Source organism: Apostichopus japonicus, chromosome 3, assembly GCF_037975245.1.
Source record: "Apostichopus japonicus isolate 1M-3 chromosome 3, ASM3797524v1, whole genome shotgun sequence".
Taxonomy (NCBI): domain Eukaryota; kingdom Metazoa; phylum Echinodermata; class Holothuroidea; order Aspidochirotida; family Stichopodidae; genus Apostichopus; species Apostichopus japonicus.
The window spans coordinates 226,054-245,917 of NC_092563.1; the positions used below are offsets into that span (position 1 = coordinate 226,054).

Genomic DNA, 19,864 nt, shown 5'->3' on the forward strand with positions numbered 1-19,864 from the left:
CTATATATACCGGTAGTTATACATGACAGTACCTCTAACCCTCGATATACCGGTAGTTATACATGACATTACCTTTACTCCTATATATACTGGTAGTTATATATGACATTACCTTTACTCCTATATATACCGGTAGTAGTACATGAAATTACCTATACTCCTACACTTACCGGTAGTTAGGGGCCTATACATGACATTGCCTTTACTCCTATATATACCGGTAGTTATACATGACATTACCTTTACTCCTATACATACCGGTAGTTGTACATGACATTACCTTTACTCCTATATATACCGGTAGTTATACATGACATTACCTTTACTCCTATATATACCGGTAGTTATACATGACATTACCTTTACTCCTATATATACCGGTAGTTATACATAACATTGCCTTTACTCCTATATATACCGGTAGTTATACATGGCAATACCTTTACTCCTACACATACCGGTAGTTATACATGACATTACCTTTACTCCTATATATACCGGTAGTTATACATGACATTACCTTTACTACTAGATATACCGGTAGTTATACATGAGATTACCTTTACCCCTATATACCGGTAGTTCAACATTTCGAGATGAAATCATGGCAATTTAAACAATGCCATAAAACGATATGCCATAATGCCATAAATCTTCGAAATGAAACTTTACCATGCCGAAATAAAATGATAACACGTATATTTTTGATAAAAGACACCAGCTATCGAGTTGACAAGTCGAAATTCTTAGATAAAAACAACGTAGATATGTGTAGATGAGTAGGACGTCAAACTTTCCGATATATTCGTCGAAACATCTACAAAAATTACACTTCTGTGGAACGACCCCACCGCCAGCGATTACACCTTATACATTTTTAAAGATTTAGGCTAGGCCACTGTCTAATTCTCATGGCTACGTGAAAACTAATCCTGGTTGTTCATATCAAAAAACTTGATCTTGTGCATTTCTTGAGTACTTACTGTGTACAACGTGAGCTGTGATGAAGTCTGCTGCGGAAATTACAAGCAGAAAACGCTCATATAGGCTATGCACATTTCTTGCATACAAACTACCGGTGATGATCAAACAATACAGAAATGATATTCCTTAGGCCTACGATTAACCATCTAAGATTATAACAGTGTTATTATTTTCGAATTCGTTCATCATGATACATGTACTCATATACAGTACAAAATCCTTCCCGATAAACCTGGCTACCATCAGACTACTCCGAATGCCTGAGTGCAGCATGGGATCATCGCCCTGCTGAAATTTAGAAGCTTCCGATACTTGTTATCCCGAAAAACGTCATGATTTTCCAGACAAATCGCAAAATTTCTCCTACAACGACGCCTTGACCCATATAGCATGCCAAGCACCCACCCCTAGACACATAGGGACGCTTGTTATCCCCCGGAAGGGAATTGAGTATTTGCGGACAACTTTTCTCCCGAAACCATCAATTTGTTCTCGACGACCGTCGCTCTGAAATAGTTTCAATAGCTACATAGTGACGTCTCCGCTGTAACCCAACGACCACGTGCCGCAACCTTAATGTATGCAATGTCTTAATGTATGCAATGCTTAATATTTATGTTAATACTATAGAGGGTTCATATAGCGCAGACATATCCACAGAACGGTGCTCAAGGCGCATCACACTATTAGTATTACCCTGGTCAATGATAACATGTCAAACATAGAGACAATCCCTCCAAATGGCAGCAGCGAAACAGCGCCCAACTGACAGTTTATCTCACAGCCCCCCCCCTCCCACATTTATACAACTGGGTGATAGAGGCAATGGAGATAAGTGTCTTGCCCAAGGACAGCTAAACAGCCCAAGGCAGCTAAACAGCGCCCAACTGACAGTTTATCACACAGCCCCCCCCCCCACATTTATACAACTGGGTGAATGAGGCAATGGAGATAAGTGTCTTGTCCAAGGACACAACCTAATGATCTGGCCAGTACTCGAACCTGCAAACCTTAGATCACAAGTCCACTGCCGTAACCACTTGACCACAACGCCCTCACATGATATAAACATTTTTAGTCTACACCCTCTGTGGCAATTGGAAGTGACTACTAATTTATCCTCGTTTAAAGCAATGCAATAATTAATTGTGGTACACAACCTGACAGTATCAGGTTATAGTTCTTATATCACTCCATTTTTCTTTTCCATGGTTGATGATAACCTCCCTAATTGATACCACTCTTTCCGTAAAGACCATTTATTGAATGTCGTTTCTGCCTCCTTCATCCTCTCTGTTGTCTTTGTCTTGTTCTTTTGTCGCTTTTCCTCTCGAACTTTCTCTTCATACCACTCTGAAACTGAGCTTCTTCTTAAAAATTCATTTTTCGTTTTAGGTCTACATGTCCCCGTATCATGTGATGCTGTTTTCGTTTTATATTTGCTCTCCTCTGTACGTTTTTGTCTCGTCTTCATTTTTTGCCACTCTTCAAATGATATTCCTTTCTTCTGTGTAGCGCCCTGATATTTATCATTCGCTTCTTGGACCATTGTCCTCCCAGATGCCTCTTCGATCATTCTTGAAACTTTTCGTATCATTATGTCGTCCTTAGCGCCCTGTGATTTGTTTTGTAACCATTCTCGAAATGCATTGTCATTTTCTTCTTGAGTTGCTGTGTGACGTCCCCGATGTGGCGGTGCTGTTGAAGGTCTGCCCTTCGCAAGTTTCCTCGCAAGCGAAGGTTTTTCTTGAGATTGTCGTATAACAAATATCCTGCTGTGATTTTCGGGCTGAAAAGTGGGTCTCTGCTGGTAGTCAAAGTAATAGCGAGGTTTGTTGTATCTTCCATTAGTAAATGAATTAATAGAGGGCGATTTGGAAGAATTTTCAGAAGCGTCTGGATGACTTTTGAGGCTGGTGTTCTCATCTTTTTCGCGTCGCTTTGATCTGTAGATAAAACAAAACATATGAACACTTTTCCGACGCTGAACCGCTTATAGGTGTAACTAATGGCAACAGATATGAAAAGGAAGGATCATTTGGCTATACATACTGACGATAGTGGAATGGCTATTTTTTAAAGTTACATTTTAATAATGAGTTGGGTTTTTCTTCGGAAAGAGCAGGGTTTAACTTGCGTGGACTTCATCCTTGTAGATTGCGTTGCGAATGTTGAAAGAGTCGAATCATAGAAAATCATCTGTATTTAAGTACGATGTAGTCAATGCTATATAGCTGTATCAAGATATGTGCTTATCACGTATAGCAAGGGCTAAGATAGTATAAGGACCTTTGTATGCATCTGGCCTTGATGGAAGTAATGGTCTTAGCGCAATATTCGTCAATGCAAGAAAGCACTCCATACCATGATGTACAATTTTGCTTGAGTGACGACTCCGGTGGGTATTGGAATTTGGCTATGAAAACCTTTTGTTCTTTATATTAAATATTTGCTATGTTCTATGTTCTTCTAGTATATACTATATTATAGATACTATACATATATTTATTTATACTACATATATTTATATACTATATACTACATATATCAATATACTATATCATATATTCTACATATATCAATATACTATATTATATTCTACATATATTTATATACTATATTGTATATACGACATATATTTATATACTATATACTACATATATCAATATACTATATTATATATTCTACATATATCAATATACTATATTATATACTATATAATATCAATATACTATATTATATTCTACATATATTTATATACTATATTGTATATACGACATATATTTATATGCTATATACTATACTATTTATTTACCTGTCTCGCGGATTATGAACTCCACTTCGATCGGGCGCCTCCTGTCCTTGTTCCTCTTCTTTCACTGTGTAATTTCTCAGAGGTGGAGCTGTTTTTGGTCTTCTCTTGGATTTACTGATAATCTTTCTTGTCTGATACGAAACAAAATTAAAACGCTGAAAAGGAAAAGCTATGATTCCCTAACAACATACTGTATTCTTTCCTGCTTCATATTTCATCACAACATAATGTATTCTTTAAATCTGATAAAAAACACAAAAAATACACAATAACAATGTGTCTATTATTGTGAATATACCGGTACTTTACTTTTACTCCTATATGTACCGGTAGTTATACATTATTACAATTACTTAAGTTTTCCTTAACAACATACTGTGTTCTTTCCTGCTTCCTATGTTATAAAATAATTCGTATAGTAGATGCCGGATTCAGTCGAAACTCGTTTACCTACCCAGTCTCTGTGCAAGGTTTTATTATTAAATAAATCTGTGTATATCATGATCAGATACGATAAGCGATGTACGCCTTATCATTCAAATACGCATGTTGTCGGGTCATACAAACACATGCCCATATCACATTATGTACCTGTCGAGCGTGAGGGCGTGATAATGGAAAAGCGGATATGCTTGGCTTTATATTTCTCGATTTCTAGTCCATTTGCGTATCATCAAAACTGCATCGTATCGACTCTTAAACCTCATTAATAAGGAAAGACTTTTTACCTTAAGTATTACATGAAGAACGTAGCCGCTTACGTAACTCAACGATACCATCTCTATTTCACCTGTTCTTTTGTCTACTCTGTTGCTTCTAAGTCCACCAAATAACAAGTTATACTTACAGCTTTGGGTGATGACTCCCTCGTCGAATCAAAGCCCTCACCCACGCTGTATTCTTCTCCAAAAGTATCCGTTTCTCTTCCATCTTCTCCCAAGACATCATCTCGTTCGATTTCAGTTCTCTTCTCAGAAAACGATGTCACAGTCAATTCTGGGCTTGGTTGAATGGCTAGATCTCTTAGAGCTATGACGGGAGAAACACTCCTCCCAAGACGAGACAAGGGAAAACGAGGGCTCTTAGACCAACTACTAGAGACAGTCTTCAGTCCAACGAACTTTTGCTGTTGGAAAAGCAGAAGTGAAGCAAACTAACTTTCCATCATATCACCCCATATATTATTGTTTCGTATATATTTCCATCGTTTTTTGTCTTATTCATAGTAACTCTCGACCATGTCGTGTCATGCACGTGTCATTCATATTAAGCTGTATTCCTGAGGTACAGTGTGATGATTCCGACCATGTCATATTCACACAGATGAAGGCTCTCTCTCCAATGGTCTCCACAGGGTGCGCTATCATATCGGTCCTAACCAGAGCAGTAGATAAAGAGCTAAGGCTCTGGGCCTAACGTGTGTGGTCTGTAATGTTAAACTATCTGAATTTAAACACGTAACACAATCACAAGAAAGCGCTCATAAGCTGCAAACATGCTGGTGCATTTGCGACTGATTTCTTGTTCATGGCTCAACACAGTTTCGCCGAAAGACAAACATGGTTTAGAGACTTGTTCAAGTTATGGCGCATAACACAGTTACGGTTGACTTGGAGCTTTGAAAATATGGATCGAGGGATATCTCTTCTTTATTAATTACGAACGATGTTGTGTGTGAAAAGCGCTTTGAAACGCTTTATTATATGTAACTAATTATTATTCATTTTATTATTTATGTACTACCATTGTGATGAACTCATGGTACAGTACACCCTTATGATTTGCGGTTAAAGAATGCAGCTCGTAAATTTTCGTCAGGACCGATGTTACAGCGCCTTGTGGATGAGCCCCTTTGAGTAACCCTAGATCTAACTAAGAGATCTATAAGTGGGCGTAAATACAACCCATTTTGACGACTTCTAATCACCAAATCAAACTACAGAATGAAATGTTTCCCGAAAGGAAATGACGGCGGTATGAAGAACTTAGCATGCATAGACTCCGGATGTGTGACCTGATTAATTCACTTTGGCTTCGGCTTTGAGTACAACGATTCTGTATGATGACGTGTTGGACGACTCAAACCGTAATAGTAATTACAAACTTTGCAATATGCACTGTAGTCATTGCCGCATTTGCAATCCGCGGTCCCCTCACAATTTTACAAGGTCAGTAAGAGCGACTGCGTAGGTTTCCCTTTCGGTAAATGAGGGGGGTATGGAATAACTTATCATAGTAACTTCTGTCCAAAAATGCAATGTTTTGATGATTCAGTATGTTCATTTACCACACTTTGGCAGTTTGTACCCATAATGCCATCAGCTCGCATGTCTGCAGTTTGGTGGATTGAAAGTAACACGATATATTAAGACGGCGCTCTTTCCGTTCACGCCCGACCTTGGCACACCTCCAGATAGTCACTAACTCAAACATATAGTGGTTGATTACTTTTATCAATATAATTATGTTCGGTGATGTTTTTCGCTTACTTCACATCCGAAAATTATCTTGAAACTGAAGGCTATTCTGTTGAAGAGCAGTTGGAATTAACAAAAGCTCAGTAAATTTATTTTGCCTTGGATATATGAGCTACATTATTATTTTGCTTATTCGCAGTTAAATCAGGGAGAAAATAATGACTATTCTTACTTGACGAGAAATGGACTTCTGGTGTTGATGAATTCGGAGTTGGACTTCTCTGTGTCCACAACTAAATGCAGTCTCCAACGGACTTTGTCCATATTTGTCTTTAACTGTGTGTGAAGCATCGTGTTGCAGTAAAATTTCAACACAGGCAAGGTTCCCCATTGCACAAGCAGCATGTAGGGGTGTTCTCAGCGAATTGGTAGTAAATGATGGCTCTGCAGTATCGCTCATTGACCTGCAATGACAACATAAACTATTCATATAACAAATGAAAACAAAACAAGCCGTTGCCAGTGAAATACCCGCACATCTACTCAAACAAAATCGAAAGAGGCTTCTCAAAAGTTTTCGATATCTAACAACAACAACAAAACTGTACTTGGAGACAGCAAACAAAAGTTTACCCCAAATGGTGACCATAGATAGATGAAATGGCGGATGAAAGGTAAGTATGCGTGGGATGAGGATGAAAGGTAAATGCGTGGGATGAGGATAGAAGGTAAGTATGCGTGGGATTAGGATAGAAGGTAAGTATGCGTGGGATGAGGATAGAAGGTAGGTATGCGTGGGATGAGGATGAGGATGAAAGGTAAGTATGCGGGGGATGAGGATAGAAGGTGAGTATGCGTGGGATTAGGATGAAAGGTAAGTATGCGGGGGATGAGGATGAAAGGTAAGTATGCATGGAATGAGGATAGAAGGTAAATATGCATGGGATGAGGATAGAAGGTAGGTATGCGCGGGATAAGGATAGAAGGTGAGTATGCGTGGGATTAGGATGAAAGATAAGTATGCGTGGGATGAGGATGAAAAATAAGTATGCGTGGGATGAGGATAGAAGGTAAGCATGCATGGGATTAGGATGAAAGGTAAGTATGCGTGGGATTAGGATAGAAGGTGAGTATGCGTGGGATTAGGATGAAAGGTAAGTATGCGGGGGATGAGGATGAAAGGTAAGTATGCATGGAATGAGGATAGAAGGTAAATATGCATGGGATGAGGATAGAAGGTAGGTATGCGTGGAATAGGGATAGAAGGTGAGTATGCGTGGGATGCGGATGAAAGGTAAGTATGCGTGGGATGAGGATAGAAGGTAAGCATGCGTGGGATTAGGATGAAAGGTAAGTATGCGTGGGATGAGGATAGAAGGTAAGTATCCGTGGGATGAGGATGAAAGGTAAGTATGCGTGGGATGAGGATAGAAGGTAAGTATGCGTGGGATGAGGATACAAGGTAAGTATGCGTGGGATGAGGATAGAAGGTAGGTATGCGTGGGATGAGGATGACAGGTAAGTATGCTTGGGATGAGGATAGAAGGTGAGTATGGGTAGGATGAGGATGAAAGGTAAGTATGCGGGGGATGAGGATGAAAGATAAGTATGCGTGGGATGAGGATAGAAGGTAAGTTTGTGTGGGATGAGAATAGAAGGTAAGTAAGCGTGGGATGAGGATAGAAGGTGAGTATGCATAGGATGAGGATGAAAGGTAAGTATGCGTGGGATGAGGATGAAAGATAAGTATGCGTGGGATGATGATAGAAGGTAGGTATGCATGGGATGATGATAGAAGGTAGGTATGCGTGGGATGAGGATAGAATGTGAGTATGCGTAGGATGAGGATGAAAGGTGAGTACGCGTGGGATTTTTTTAATACTGAAGTCCTTAACCTTTTAATCAATTGTAAAAGTACCTTTCTAGGAGATGCTGGTGTCCTTTATGAGCTGAAAGATAAAGTACCACTCCTTTTCTGAAGGTAATCTCTTCATCACCTTTGACCCGATGTATTTCATCCATTACATTGTCGACGTGTCCTTTAACTGTTGAGTTTATGAGTCTCTCATACTCCGCTAACACCGAAACTCGAAATTGTGTCCCCTGGGTAACTTTAACTTCATGAAGGGTAACCTCACCGTCATCCAAGATGTGATTCGATTTATATGATAACTGGAAAAGTTGGGACGGTATACCAGATGAAAATTCCACAAGAGATTGTAATTCTTCCACGGTCATATTATGTTGCACTATCAAGGTAATAATGTTACCCCACGGGAGCTTGACAAGGACATCGAAAGAGCGCACAAATCGTCCACCGGCGTCCCTCACACCAACCTTCATGATTGTATAGGTTATTGAGATGAGCTTGAGATGAGATTAGATGATTTAGTATATTACAAAATCAATTCTTTTGATCACGTGCTGATATTCCAGGCACTGTCACTGATTCCGATCGTTCAAATTTTCTAGATTTATAATAACTCAGACAGATAATTTATTCAAGCTCGATGTAAAACTGAGAGGTTGTTGAAGAGTCAGCATGAGCCGACGTTCAGCCCTTCCCCCACTGGCACCCTCTGCCATGGAGATACCGTTCCAACAGCTGGCTCTATGGCCCTACACAGTAAATCCGACTATAGGCCTACAAAGAACTATATAATAAATAAACAAGCAATAACTTGATATGGGCCTGTAAAACGATCCTAATTTCAGTATTTACAAGATATCAGCATTAAACCGAAATCCATTTAGTTTGTCTATTTACCTCACAATGAAGTGTTCCGATTCACTGTCATATTTTTCGTATGAGTGTTATGAAAGATTCAGAACAGTTCTGTTTTCTTCAAGTATGAGAGATCCTACCTCCAATATGAGAAATACCGCACCACAAAAAAAGGTAATGGCAACGTTTAGCGTACTGTGGACAGAAGTTGGTAACTCGCAGTAATATACCTTATAGATAACGAAATGAGAGAGAGAGACACACAGCAATATTAAATCTTCACATCTCCTCTTTCATAGAACTAGCACTCTGATGTCTGCGGAGAATTGACAGTTATGCACACACTCCTATGCACTCCGGAGGGTTAGTGTTTTCCGTTTAATCGCTATTATTCTGTGACTGTCTACCGCTAAACACAAGACCATGACAAGCATTGATTGTACATAAACAATAGCATTGGCTATGGCCCTTGTCGCTAAGCAATCTGCCTGTAAGCCCTCGATCAATATCATCTACAAGTGTCAGAAGGGCAAGTTGGGCAACTGCGAGCATCTGTAGGGGAGATTACCAGGGACGATGATGTTCTTTAACATCAACAATTTCTGCTTTGATTTATTGCATTATTGCGATATATATAGATATATCTATATATATCTAATATATCTATATATCTATATATATAGATATATATATACAGAGAACTGATTCCGGGTCACTTGTATATCCGTATTATACAGTATTTATATCCTTTTAACAGACAATTCAGTAATACGATCCACAAGGAACCGTGAGGACAGACAATAGTTTGAGCTACCCGACACTACCAGCGTGAATTAAGGGTCAAGATCCATCAGGGCGGGGGAGGGGGGTCCCTTAAATTTCAATTCCCATTTTCTAAGGAACTTGACTGTATCTTTTTTTCCTTTTTTCTCTCTTTTGTCAATTTCTATCACACGGCTTTTGACTAGATCATCATCACGATGTGACGTGTTATAGACACGTGTGGTGCAATTTGAAGCACGTAGTATACGGTAAGTTAGTTAAAGGTCTGCTTTATTGGCTCCAATTATAGCACGCTAGAGGAGAGTTTTGTGATAACGTAATCAACCTGCCACGGTCGTAAATTGATCTCATGCTCTACAATTAGCCTGCATAGCCGATTACCACCAATAGGCTTGTGTAAACACTGTGTGGAAATATGTTCATGTCTACAGTGTAGTTATATGACCCACATACATGCAAATATATGTGGCAGGCGTTGTAGATTAAGTAATAGGTCGATTACGTACTCTCAAGAAACTTTTCCATGATATTGATAATGTACATTTATACCGCGCCCTTACGACACAAGTGTCGTCAGAAGCGCCTAACAAATCACAATATTACCCCGGTCAACGATAATCTGTCAAACATAGAGACAACCCCTCCACATGCAGCTAAACAGAGCCCAGCTGACAGTATTATCCGGTCTCCGGTCTCCATTTATACACCTTGGTGAAGAGAGGCAATGGAGATAAAGTGCCTTGCCCAAGGACACAACGCAATGATCTGGCCAGGGCTCGAACCTGCAATCCTTAGATCACAAGTCTACTGACCACAACGCTCTGATAGCGTGCCATAGTTGGGGCCTATACAGCAGACGAAATGACGAGTGGGCAACCGCTCTGTTATCTTTATATGACCTACTCAGGTCGGGAAAACACGACAACGATAGCCAGATAAGAGAGGTGGGGAGGTGTAAACAGGGGACTGCAAACAGGGGTAGTAGAGCCGCGCACGTTTCTCCTCCCGGGAAAATTTTAAAAAGTGTGTCTCGTCTAAGTAAGTATTGCCTCCTTTTTTGGTTATGAAATTTTTGTAATGGAAAGGTGCCCGCTTATTTTAAAATGTGATTTTTTTTTTGTTGAGAAATAATGAAAACTATAATATAAAAGTGGTAATTTGTTTGAAACTTAATAAAGTTATTTAAAAAAAACGAATAGTCGTTAAAAGAAGTTTTAAATGTACTGAAATACTGGAATTTTTGGGGTAGAGGGTGCACGGAGTTGTTTTAGTTATCGGGACGTTAATGGTGATTTTGCAGATTCTTTCTCAACTTACCAAAATCAAATGACCGACACTATCATTCGGCGATTGTTCCCCTTCCTCCAATGAGATACAACCCTCTTACGCCACCGTTGACTGTAAACCCGTCCATTTTCGCTTTTAAAACAAAATGTTATGTCTGTAACTCACCCCTGCCAATGCGGCAGGTAGGATGGGGGAATCCCATCATAAAAATCCACGTTACCGTTATGGTAAAGAGTTTTAGTAATATGCCACTAAGCAAAGGACCATGTTCCAAATAAGTCAATAGAAAACGACTTCTGTTGCGAGAAAGAAGGAAGGCAAATCCATTTGATCCTAGAAACTGAGAAGGCAAATATCTAGACGATTATTACGTCATTTCTCAAATGAGTAACAGTCAAATGTCCAAATTTTGATTTACCGTACGCAAGTGACGTGTAAGATTTTACGTATGGAAAATGTAACCATTGGCGGTGTTCTCGGCTCATCGGCTGCCGTGCACTATCAGTGCGGCCAATAGTGTAGCATATTTTGCGTTACCAATATGGTCAGTCAATTTCCATATTTTTCCGCGTGATCATAATATTGCATTTTAAGCAACCAGACAATACTGTTGAATAGAGAATTTGTTTCGTGCAGGGATTCGTGTAGGTTTTCGGTTTGTCTTCTCAAAGTCTCGAGCAGTTAAAAAATTCGGATATTGAAAGGTATGAAGTGCTCTAGAGCCATTTGAATCAACAAACCACACAGTTGTCCTAGTAGTAGTACACATTTCGCAAAACTGGTAAAACTAACAGAGATGTCCCGTGTTGGGCATAAACTGATTAACGCTACGCACAACTGTGTATTAGGCCTAGTATTACAAGACACATGAGTTTCTCTATTGCAGAACTATCTTGATTATGATTAAGATCAACTCACTCAAACGGTTGCCCCGCGTAAGCCTGGATGTCACTCATTGTTAGAGTTTACTTCAGGTCTTGGCTTAGGATAACAACCATAAAGTACTTGACACGTGTGGATAGGATAGTATTGTAACTTGTTTTATCATTCAAGTGAATTCCAGATGTATTTGACTCTGAAGGCTGTGCCGTAATAAGTACTCAAAAGGCATTAAAAGCAGAGATATTTCTATTGAAATTGCCCAAAATATCATGAAATATATGTGAAATTATATGGAGATTTGCAAAGTTAGATACATACATGTATCACTTTCAGAGAAACATGTAAATTTCTACTTTGAAATCTTTATAGTGCCATAATTGAGCATACCATGCGACTGCAGTTGTACATAAGCAAGAGGTTGAACAATCTATGGATACTTAGTTTTTAGATAAATTATGACATCATTCGATCCGAGAAAACATGAGGCATTAGTTTGGTAGATTTTGTCTGCTTTGATACTCCTTGGTTGCAAATCGTAATTGCTAATGATGTGTTATAGTATGAGCCTACTGTATGAAGCAAGCCTACATTATATTGTGCAAAATTTTCAATATAGTTTTTAAAACTTCCCAAAATCATTTTCTTCTCTTATAACATGACATATTAGATATTCCAAACTTTGGACCTTAAGTTTCAGAATATGGTGTTAAGAAATATTAGAAATGTATGTATGTATGTATACATGTATGATATATACAGCTTGTTTAAGGAGAGGCTATGATGGAGTTGGAAGTGGTTGGCAGAAATGAATTGAATGATCTCAGTTTATTCGTATTTAGTGTCATATTTACTGGTGAGACAATATCTTACATGGTGTGCTTGACATTGAAACTTTCTCACTGCTTATGTCATATATTGAGGCTAAGATCTATTACCTGTACATGTTGAGAATATAACTGAGTTTTCATTTTGTTCACAGGATTTCAGCAAAGTCATGAGAAATTAACAAGATCATGGCCAGTGGATTCCGAAGTTACGTCTGGGATCCTTTCCTCATTATATCCCAAATAGCCACAATGCAAAGCATCTTCTACATGGGCTTTGGCCTGTGGCTTTGTTTTGTAGATTTAATACTGCAAGTTCCACAAAGTTTAGATCACCTTTTTAGTTATAGAGTGAGTAAAGACCTTGTGTTATAGAAACATTAAAAATTGTCATTGAACACCTGAGAATGGATTTTTCTTTGATTTACACATTGTTATTACTTTTATCTGAACGTCATGGCAGTATTCGTTAAAATGTATCAGTAATTTCGCACATTCCATGTGAATTGTGAAAGGAAACCTTTAGGTAGCAGAAGAGGTTGTATTCATGATGTACATTAGCACACTACATTACAGGGCACGTCAGTTTTCCACCAAATATGCTGGAAAGTCAAATGACACTACAGTAATGCTTTAAGTTCAATAAGCACAGTAATGGCACCCTAGAAGCGTTTAGCTCACATTTATATGTTGAAACTTAAGGCACCAAGAGTGATCACCATTATTGACATACACTAGATATTGCAACTGTTTTCCCAGATGCTTAATCCCAACTGACCCCTTAGCGTCAGTCTCCCGATACTCTCCATAACAACTGAATGTACAAAAATATACTATTTCATTAGAAAATAGTACCAAATTAAAAGATGGCATTAATTACAATTTTGCTAACTTGTATTCTCGTCATGTTTGTTTCAGAATTTAGAGTTTGGAACTGGTGGGGGAAGATTAATAGCTGCAATTTATGTTTTGAATGCTCTGACTGGGTGAGTAAATCACAAATTTAATGCTATTGTATTGTCAATTTGATAATTTATCACACTGTGGAAGGATGAAAAGGTTATTTTCATTAATAGCTTAATCCATCGATAATTTCATTGTTGTGTTTTTCTTTCCTTATTGAGAAGAAGTGAATATTTATGGACTTGACATGTTCCTTGAGCTTTTCAGATTCACTATCTGATGACAAGGTCCCTTTTTTTAATGGTTTACTTTCTTTTCTATAATAGGCTGGGATAGGTAATTGGCAAGCAGCACTTAGAAGCAACCTTTAGTTGAGACAATAACCCCAGGAGAATATTATAGGGTTAATATTTTAGGAAACTGTGTCTTTTTTGGTAATTGTGCTACTTTACCTTATGACAAGAAAGTGAGCTTTTACTGTACATCTTTGGTCTAAGTTTCTCTTTACTACTTATATACTTTGGCCAAAATCTAGATTCAGTGCTTATGTTAGCTATCTTAATTGTTACAAATCAGAAAATTATCATATATTTGATAAAAAAAACCTTTATAAAAGGTACAAATCTTCAAAATGGTTTTTTTTCAGACTCTTACCGCGATCAAGCATGGCCAAGTGTAGACAGTAATCAGTGATAAACTGCATGTCGTCGTGAAGACCTTAGAAGTTTAGCAAAACTAGTGTCCTTCGTCCAAAACGAAAGTTTTTGTATTCTTGGTACTTTAACAAGTTAGCATTATAAGTGTTCAAAATTTCCATATTTTTAAAATCCTACTGCTAAGCTGTGTAGATAAATCACTCTTATGTTTTCATAGTGAAAGCTGTAAATGTCACAGGTCTGGGAGCTACCTGCACTATGACAATTACTATTTGATTACTTGATTACTTCGTTTATTTCATTGTGACTGAGATATTTCTGACTTACAGACTTTGTGTTATTAGCCGTCGGCATGATTCTGAATCGTCTTGTAATTACTTATTTCCCACAAATTATGATTAAAATGTTCACTAGGGATTATACTATGACTTAACAATGCTAACATTTTCAGGATTTTTTGCCGTATAGCTCGGTGCAGGCTTCCAACTAACTTGACTAATAAGTCTTACTTTTTAAACAAAAAAATGGGAGCACTTTATGGGGGGAATCATCATCAATTTTTCATGAATAGTGAAGTATTTTGCAATCACATTGACATAAAATTCAATGAAACATTGGGTTTTAAGTTAGAGCAGTTGGTACAAATAATGAATTTGGTGAACATTATGAAGAACTTTCATATGTTACTCCTACAAAATAGTCTTTCATGTAGGCTATTGAATTGGTTGCATGATTTCAACTCAGACTAAGTCTGAGGTATTCAAGTTTGAGTGTTCTTCAAGTTCGTACTTTATGACACTGATAATGTAGTGAGAAATAATGAGAGTCTTAAACAAGGAGCAATGCCTAAATTTCAAAATTCCCATCTGTATCATATATATCACCTAAACATGGCATAGGGAAATGTTATCTTTGATGTATTCTATTCAACTCAAACTACAGCCTCAGAAGGCATTGTCTAGTCTGTCTACATGATCTGCTGTTTGAAATGAAGAGTTCATGATTGATCAGTAATAGAGCCTTGTCTATTTCAATCAGTTTGTGGCTGTTGTTTACTGTTTTAGGATGTGTGTTCATCATTCTACCTTTGTTGCCTTCTTTTACAGTGCATTAGGCCTTTGGTTCGTTGTTCAAAGATCCAAACAGTGTACAGACTTTGCAGCCAGCATGCACATCCTTCATCTGTTCTTCTGTTGGATTTACAACCATCAGTTCCCTGGGACATTTGCCTGGTGGTTGATGAATATAGGCTGTGTAGCATTAACAACAGTTCTTGGAGAGTTTCTCTGCATGAGGACAGAAATGAAATCCATTCCATTGTTGGATGGTAAAAGCAGAGCAGACTTATGAAGAATGAGATGCATTCTTTTCCCAAGAAAGTCTTTCCTTTGCTTAGATGGTTGATGTAACTTGTTCAGCAATGGGCTTCACAGGAGAACAAGTAATAGAAAGTCACCAAAGAAACTAAAAACGTTTCAAGAGGTTGAGAAGGTACTAATCAGAAGGCAGCACACTGGAGACAAGGACTCACTAATCACTTTTAATTGGGAACCTGTTGGTATGGTGAGAATGAATTCATGTGTACGAGACATATTAAGGAAGACCGTGTGGCAGCAGGAAATACGACAGCATCTGTGTACAAATGGAACTAGCTTTACTTCCAATATGGGAGATGGTGGACTATGGGGCATCAGACAAGGTTATCCATTATACATGCACTGGTCTTTTCTGTGCACATGTTGAATGTTGTGACATAATAAAATTGATCAGGATTCACTGGGAACAGAGGATAATTTCAATTCCACTAGCCATATTGAAATCTGTCTCTAGGGGCTGATATATATGCATGACACGTTAGAACTGTACGCAGGAAAGGTGTTGGTTCCTCACACAAAAGTGAGCAGAAGGAAGTGTGTAACATGCAAGCATTTTAGCATGGAAGAACTTGGCAATATATTGCAAAATTTAGCTTGCAAACAGGTGCAGCCTGTTAATGTACTAAAGTGTTACAAAACGAAAGCAAATTGAAGGTGTTGTTTTAAACCAGATGTTAGAACAAACATGATATGTTTAACAATATGCTGTGAATGAAGAAGATCTATTTTGCATGTATATGCTATCGAAGAAGAGATGTTTAACAACCATATCTACCTACAGTTAAACAACCAACAGCTGTGGAGATAGCAAACTGAACTTCCTATGAAATATCAAAATGAGTCAATCAAATAGATGCCGTTCAGATTACAGTAATATTAATGAAGGAATAGAAGCAGTCTGTGCAATCTCAAAGTGAAAAGGCCTACAGTTGAATATGTTTGTGAACTTTTCTGTCACCTCCTGAGAGTGTTTCTATGTGTCCAGAATGCAGGTTTTGATGTAGTTTGTCAGCTTGGAATGTTGTATCAGCACTCTGTAAGAACTGTTTCAGTACCAAGAAAGGAAAAGAGAGTGGGTAATTCTTCGAAGAGAAAGGGTAGTTTCTCTTGAACTTTGAACCTACAAGTGACAATTCATATGACTTCAGGTACTGTTTCTAAACTTACTATTTAAGTTATTCAAGGTACTTACCAAGAATAATTCAACATCATGTTGTTCAATATCACTGCAGAAAAGTTCCAACATGAAGGACAATTGCAGGCTTTTGTATTGGTCAATGTCCTGTACCAACTTTCTTTTTACTCCGTAAAGGCATAGTTAGCTACTGCAGCAGTAAGCTTTAACATGACAGTAAAGGGAATACTTTAGTGTTCACATTGTGTGTAGCAGCATGGAAGGCTCTGAACTATGCTTGTACACACTTGTATAGCAATTTGCCCGTTTTGCAAAGCATATTGCGTTGCCCTGCATTAACAGGTTCAGCCCTTTATATACAAAGTAGGCTAGCCTAAGTACATCTGTGAAGGTGTGATAGATCTAGGATAGCCCTAAATATATTTCAATGAAGTACCTCTTTCATAGATTTGCATAATGTCATTTTTATGTACTATTTATTTTCTTGTAATTGTAAGGGGGGCGGGGGGGGGGCTGTTTGTTTAAGGCTTGTTTAGAGCACTTGATTATAACACAGCCTTCTGTGGTACTTTTTTTTCTCCTTATTTCATAGTTGTATAAATATATATTGTCTGATTGGTGTATTATCACCATATTATCATATTGGAAACTGTACACACCACAATTAAGTGTTTTGACTCTCTTTACTAAGTATGGTGGCTTTATAGGGACATTGCAAAATAAATTAGCAACTCAAATTCTCATTATGATATTAATAAATAAAATTTTGACTTTTAATCTCATTATTTTGACATTAGTAATAAAAATTTTGACTCTTTGGTTACGATGCCGAAGGCTCGGTAAACTTTGCAGTTGTGCTGGCATGCATGTTTGGGTGTTTGTATGTAATGGCCAGCTTGTAAACAGGATATCTCAACAAACACAAGTTGAATCAACTTAATACTTTGTAGGTAGATTCCCCATGATGTGTAGATGTGACATATTGTTTGCGGTTCCCATCTCGTCAATATTAATGAGTGGGAGGGGCTTAACAAAAAACTTCTTAAAATGTCACTATCTCTTCCAACCGTATGTCAGATTTAGTTAACACTTGGTATGGTAATGTAACTATATAGTAAGTACATGTTTTTTGCGACAACAAGCTTACCTCATCAATAGTCTTGAGAGGTTGGGGATTAATGGGAAATAATCAAAACAGCTTGCAAACATGATATCTGAAAAACCACAAGGTAGATAGATGCCCCATGATGAGTAGTAGATGTGACCTATTGTTTGTGATTCTCATCTCATGAATATTAATGACTAGGCGGGGCTTAACCTAAAATTTGGTTCACACTGGTCTGGTGATGTTGGCACATAATAAGCACATTGTCAAAACGTCTCCAACCTTATATCAAGAACCAAATGTTCCATGGTTCTCATCCTTGCTATATTAGTTTTGTCACACTACATTCATATATCAACTGTGTTGTTTGTGGATGCATATTATGAATATTAAACAGTGAACATAACATTCTTAATCAGATATCTCTGAAATAACATGTCTAGTTAGTTTTATACATGTACTTGGATAATACAATGTATGTAGATACATGCTCATGAGATCATAAAAAATTTGACCTCATTAATACTCATGCATGTATCTGATTTTATACTATGTCACTAAATAGGCTTTGTCAAACATGATAACTGATTCCTGGTACCTTCCTTTATATGTTGCAGTATAAGTCAATATATAATATTCTTCATTTTGTGCACAATGTCATGTATATTAACATGTATGGCTTACCACACTATGAATATGTTTAGCATCGGAACCACTAACGTTTTCATGATTAGTTTTCATTATTTTGACTTTTAAAGTCATAATAATGAGATGAAAAGTCAAAATGTTGAGATATTGAGGCACTATTTTTTTCTTGTGTCCCTGTTAAGCCATCGTAGCTTAGAATGAAATACATTTCTGCATAAAAATCACAGTTCCTTTTTCAGTTAAACGTTGTTGAAACTTTGTGTGATATGAAAAAGTTATTTATTTTGATGCAATTGTTAAATAGAAAGACAAGCAGTGAAAATACCACGTTTGTTGCAAAAAATAGTCTTTCACAAACTAAATAAACTGTGAATATCACTAAATTTCTATAACTTCTTTGTTTTCTATACAAGAAGCGGTTTGGCAAAGACGTGTGTAGCTTTCACAAATTATTGAGACGGGGGGGGGGGGGGAGGGGTGATAGGGTTCTACAAAATGCTACAACTTCGCCGTTTTTGTTCTTTAACATTTCGTTGCTCGGCCAGTCATTGTCATTGAAGTCTCTCTCGATAAAGCTAGGCGGTTTCGAAATGTATGCCGCAGCACGCAAGCCTGCCTATCTTTTACATGTCACAGGTTTGGAGCTCAGTGAACAGGCGAATGACGGGCAGTAGCGTCATCATTTGTGGTATGGTTTTTCATCCCAAATAGGCTAAAGCGTCATCATCAACGTATTTTTCGGCTGACAACTTTTTTATAGGGAGACTAGCGAGTAACGATGGCTCCGTTTCGTTTAGTTTGGAAGTTTTGCAAGATGGATACTGATTTCTCTGAGGCTCGATGTGATTAGGAGGCCTTTGTTACCTTCAGTTACATTGATTACACAACCATGCACCAACAAGTAAGGTCCGCGGTGCAACGTTGGTGACGGTACCATGTCTAAACTGCTGTGAGAGGTCGTCTGGCCTCAGATCTGGTTATCTGTGATTGCCTTTTACTCATGGCTTGAAATGGACTGTTGGTCCCGTGACAGTATTAGGTGTTATCTTCACTCAATAAAAGGTGTTATCTGTTCAAGCTACTACTCTCCTAAGTTTTCCCGTATAAAACGGTCTCATCTATCTCTCCTTTAGAAAAACGATCACCAATTTCAATGATAACTTTTCAACTCTAAGGCTGTGTTTTACATGCCTTTGTATCAGAAGACATCATGTATGTAACATATCTTCTAGATGCGTATAACCGTCATTTACAGATGAATACTTTTATTCAAATATATGATATCCACGACTATCCTCTTATCGGTATTTACGCTATTCCTAAG

General features: G+C 37.9%; 2 protein-coding genes across 3 annotated transcripts; one reads left to right on the forward strand and one right to left on the reverse strand.

The window, feature by feature from the left end:
- Window positions 1-682: 682 nt before the first annotated feature.
- On the reverse strand, window positions 683-9,448 carry LOC139958679 (uncharacterized). Of its 2 annotated transcripts, XM_071955955.1 has the most exons (6): window positions 8,984-9,448; window positions 8,135-8,583; window positions 6,449-6,680; window positions 4,647-4,925; window positions 3,800-3,930; window positions 683-2,930 (listed from the first exon to the last, which is right to left on the reverse strand). In XM_071955955.1, the coding sequence occupies exons 2-6, from the start codon at window positions 8,557-8,559 to the stop codon at window positions 2,168-2,170; spliced, it is 1,830 nt and encodes a 609-aa protein (XP_071812056.1). In that variant the 5' UTR covers window positions 8,560-8,583; window positions 8,984-9,448; the 3' UTR covers window positions 683-2,167. The 2 variants fall into 2 exon arrangements, with proteins under 2 accessions (XP_071812056.1, XP_071812048.1); XM_071955947.1 differs by having other exon boundaries at window positions 8,135-9,446.
- Window positions 9,449-11,561: 2,113 nt separating this feature from the next.
- Window positions 11,562-18,923, forward strand: LOC139958747 (protein SYS1 homolog). The gene is made up of 4 exons (XM_071956067.1): window positions 11,562-11,715; window positions 12,873-13,068; window positions 13,636-13,703; window positions 15,383-18,923. The coding sequence occupies exons 2-4, from the start codon at window positions 12,907-12,909 to the stop codon at window positions 15,624-15,626; spliced, it is 474 nt and encodes a 157-aa protein (XP_071812168.1). The 5' UTR covers window positions 11,562-11,715; window positions 12,873-12,906; the 3' UTR covers window positions 15,627-18,923.
- Window positions 18,924-19,864: the final 941 nt, after the last annotated feature.

Coding starts and splice junctions, on each gene's coding strand:
- LOC139958679 (XM_071955955.1), bottom strand. CDS start 8,559: ATGAAGGTTGGTGTGAGGGACGCCGGTGGACGATTTGTGCGCTCTTTC. Junction 4,926..6,448: donor AGAAGTCCATTTCTCGTCAA/GTAAGAATAGTC, acceptor CTTTTCCAACAG/CAAAAGTTCGTTGGACTGAA. Junction 3,931..4,646: donor GGGAGTCATCACCCAAAGCT/GTAAGTATAACT, acceptor GTTTCGTATCAG/ACAAGAAAGATTATCAGTAA.
- LOC139958747 (XM_071956067.1), top strand. CDS start 12,907: ATGGCCAGTGGATTCCGAAGTTACGTCTGGGATCCTTTCCTCATTATA. Junction 13,069..13,635: donor ATCACCTTTTTAGTTATAGA/GTGAGTAAAGAC, acceptor TGTTTGTTTCAG/AATTTAGAGTTTGGAACTGG. Junction 13,704..15,382: donor GTTTTGAATGCTCTGACTGG/GTGAGTAAATCA, acceptor CTTCTTTTACAG/TGCATTAGGCCTTTGGTTCG.